The sequence below is a fragment of the Volvox carteri genome, assembly GCF_000143455.1.
Source record: "Volvox carteri f. nagariensis unplaced genomic scaffold VOLCAscaffold_10, whole genome shotgun sequence".
In the NCBI taxonomy this organism is placed as follows: domain Eukaryota; kingdom Viridiplantae; phylum Chlorophyta; class Chlorophyceae; order Chlamydomonadales; family Volvocaceae; genus Volvox; species Volvox carteri.
The window spans coordinates 219546-223106 of record NW_003307553.1 but is presented as its reverse complement, the minus strand read 5'-3'; the positions used below and the strand labels follow the sequence as shown (position 1 = coordinate 223106).

The 3561-nt window shown below is 50.9% G+C and overlaps 1 protein-coding gene across 1 annotated transcript in view; it reads left to right on the top strand.

Annotated features, from left to right (window-relative positions):
- Positions 1-3092: 3092 nt before the first annotated feature.
- The window catches only part of VOLCADRAFT_88748 (uncharacterized protein), a gene marked incomplete at both ends in the record, with an annotated part of 3739 nt that continues 3270 nt past the window's right edge, over positions 3093-3561 (top strand). The window contains one exon of the mRNA XM_002948502.1: positions 3093-3445. Within this exon, the coding sequence (XP_002948548.1) occupies positions 3093-3445 (353 nt within the window). The remainder of the gene's footprint in view (positions 3446-3561) is intronic.

The following is a 3561-nucleotide window of genomic DNA, read 5'->3' as shown; positions in this document are numbered from 1 at the left end:
CGCCGCCGCCGTCGCGCTATCTATTCTATCGGCCTCCTGCCGTGTCGAGGACCCCGTCCGCTGCGTTTCCCCTAATCCGCGAGTCAATGCGCCGCTGTTGGTAGCGCGGGCCGCCAGCCAGGCTGACACCTCCTCGAGTACGGCCTCCCAGCCCTCCTCCTTCGTCAACACGTGCCACTGCTGACTCAGCCATCGCAGGGTCTTATCAGCCGACTGCGGGAGGGAGGGTGGAGGAGAGATGCATATCGCAGCACAGAACATATGTGTACACATACATACATACATACATACATACATACATACATACATACATACATACATACATACATACATGCATACATACATACATACATACATACATACATACATACATGCATACATACATACATACATACATACATACATACATACATACATGCATACATACATACATACATGCATACATACATACAATGCATGTGTATGTGTAGCGGAATCTACGACGTGGATGTGTATAGATTTGAGCGGCGGGGCCAGAGAGGAGCCCTGGCGCGAGGATGGTACGCCGGAGGAGTAACTCTTACGAGTAACTCTTAGCCCCCTTAGATTACCGAAGGGAATTTGGAGTGGGGAAAGTTTACGTATATATCACATCATATTATATAACAATAATACAAATATAACAATATATAATTATTATATAATAAAATATATAATTAATAAAATAATAACAATATATAATTAATAAAAATATAATGATTAATAATTAATAAATTATTTTAATAAATAAACAATATAGTAGTAATTGTTATATTATATATTGCATTATTGATGTACTATTGCCATCAATGTTCCCCCCTTCCCCTTCTCTCCCGCCCTCCCGCCCGCCTCCTGCCCCTCACCGCGGCCCTCTCGTACAGCGTCCGCGCACCCTCCGGAGGCACACACGTGTCTTTCTCGGACTGAAACACCAGCAGAGGTAACGCCAAACCCTCCAAGACCCCATCCGCCGCCAGTTGCTGAGCGGCGGGAAACGACAAGTCCTCCTCCGCCCGGCTGCTGCTGTTGATGTTGCTAGTGCTACTGCTGCTGCCGCCGCTGACGCTGCTGCCAAAAAGACCGCCGTCATGAACCAACGGGTCTGACATGGGCAGAAAACATAGCGTCGTGAGGGTTGGGTGTGGGAGTTAGGTGATGGGATGGGTCCTTCTGCTGCCCTCCGTAGACTGCCGTACCATGCCGTACTGTGCCGTACAGTAAAAAACTGTCTGCCTCACCACACCGGGTTGTGATCTAATTTGCCAGTCCCCGCACACACACACAGCCCTGACCCGCACTGCCAGTGCAAGTAAAGCCCGGTGCCGTACCTGCCGCCCAGGCGTCGTACAGCCAGGGAACAGGCCGCTCCGAAGCCATGGAACCCTCGCCATCATCCCATTTGGGTCGCGATTTGAGGCCCAATCTGTAACAATAAAACCGGCGCGCCGCAGCAAAGCAAAGGGCCGGATAACAGCTCAATGCGAAAGGGCAAACAGGTCTCTACAGCCAAAGAGGTGAACAGTTTAACAGGTGAAATTTTTAAAACATTCCTCAACACATACAGAATGACGGAGAAGCCTTGCACCTCAATCGATGATGCTACACTTGTCATGGCAGTATGCTCGGTGGGGCGGCATCCCATGCTACGTCCTGGAGTATGCAGACAACCCAGCCTGCAGCCTGCAGGAGGAGCTTGATGCAGCGGTGCTGGTCGTTGATCTGGATCTCTTGTGGAAATCAGTAGGCAAGATTGAAGCCATGTCGGAAGTCAGTCACAAACTGATCCACATCCAGGTCGGTGCGAAGTCTTCTCTAGTTGACCGTCAGCAGATGTCCCATCTGTTGCAAATGGTGACTTTGCGCTCGGCAGGCAATATCGGGTGGATGTGCATACCTTAAGACCCACATGGGAAAACCTGGTGGAGGAGCCACTGAAAACCAACACCATTGATAAAAGCGGGGCTGTGCACAGAGCATGTGTATGTGTGTGTGTGTGTGGCAACGGCATGGGTTCTGCACACCATCTGGCAAGCCTTTGTCATGTCGTGGGTTGTGCGGGGTGAGGAGGGGTTGTTCTACCTGTTCCGTCGATATTATGGATTGCTGGTCTGCAAGTGGTGTGCTTATTGTGGCCGAGCACTGTACATGAGCAGGGTGAGGTAATTAAGGCGCTAAGGACACTTAACACGCCCTTGGGCCGTTGTGCTCTGAGTGCCTGGGGTCTGTTGGTGCGGGGTGTAAGGCTGAAGACCTGGATGTCAAACCCCGGATGGACACTCCTTGTATTTGTCTTGACACTGAATCACATTATGTGCTGGGCACCACCACCGCCATCAGCCCAACCAATCACTTCCAGCCAGTGGAGGCATCTCGTGTCGGCACCGATGACATGGACGCGTCAAGAAGGCTCGTAATGTACACAGTATTGCGTGTCCATGCATTGTGCTGTTGTAACGGCGTGAGGGGTGTGTGTGTGTGTGCGCAGTGTCTGCATGTGTGTGTGCACATTTACAGGTTGGACGTTTTAAAGAATGAACAGTCATGCTCATGTGTAGGATATATTTTTGAGAGCGTTTTGCTGCGCAGCTGCCCACAAAAAGCCCATAAGGTTCTTTATAAATTGCTCTGCTGGACGTGGGCACTAGGTCATGGTCGTCAGAGGCTTTGGAAATGTAGTCGGTGGCTTCTCTTGGCATGATCACTGTGGCATGATGCTGTACTGGGCCCTCCAGACATCAGGATTCACGCTCACTGTTGGGCTCACAGCTCGTGTGTACCTGGGCACTGGACATGGTTGCCATTTGCTCATTTGCTGAAGTTGCAGGTTGTGCAGGTGTAGGTGCCGGCACAGATGGGCTTGTATCTGTAAGTGCCCTGTGTTGTACATGTATTCAGCTCATGTGAATGAGAAGAAGTGCAGCAGGAAACACCTGGTCTTCAGCTCGGAGGAAATCGGTGCTGGCCATTGGAAATCAGTGAGTGGTGCAGCAGCTTCATCAGCAGGGTACTGCTAAGTTAGCCGAATTCATCAAGTGTTCCGCTGGAAGGCCAGCTTGGCCTCGCTTAGAGGTATAATGTTCCAGGGTCTAGTGCACGACTTACTGTGCAGGGGCGGCTCATTTAGTTTACGCAACCTTTCTAACCCCGGGAAGCAGCAGTTCAGCCTGACAGTGCCAAAAATGTACCTGAAGGAGGTGCAGGACAGCGACCTCAAAGAAGTCAGCCTCACAACAACAATATCTGGGCTCCTGGTGCCGGTGGTGAGGAACTTTGCAGGCGTGGACAGCTTTCTTATTTTTCCTGACAAGAGCGGCATGGCAGAGCGACTGCTCTTCATCCAGGTGACTGTCTCTGCCAAGCACCCAATTGTCGTGTCCGGACTGCAAGCCTCCATGCAGAAACTGTCCAGGGACCTGAAGGGGCTCAGGTGCGAGATGTATTTCACAGTGCCGCTCGACTTGTTCAAGCGGTTCAGGAAGCAACCCTTTAAGGATGCGGCTGTGGACTCTGTCAAGATGGAGCAGTTTGTCATTGAGATCCTGC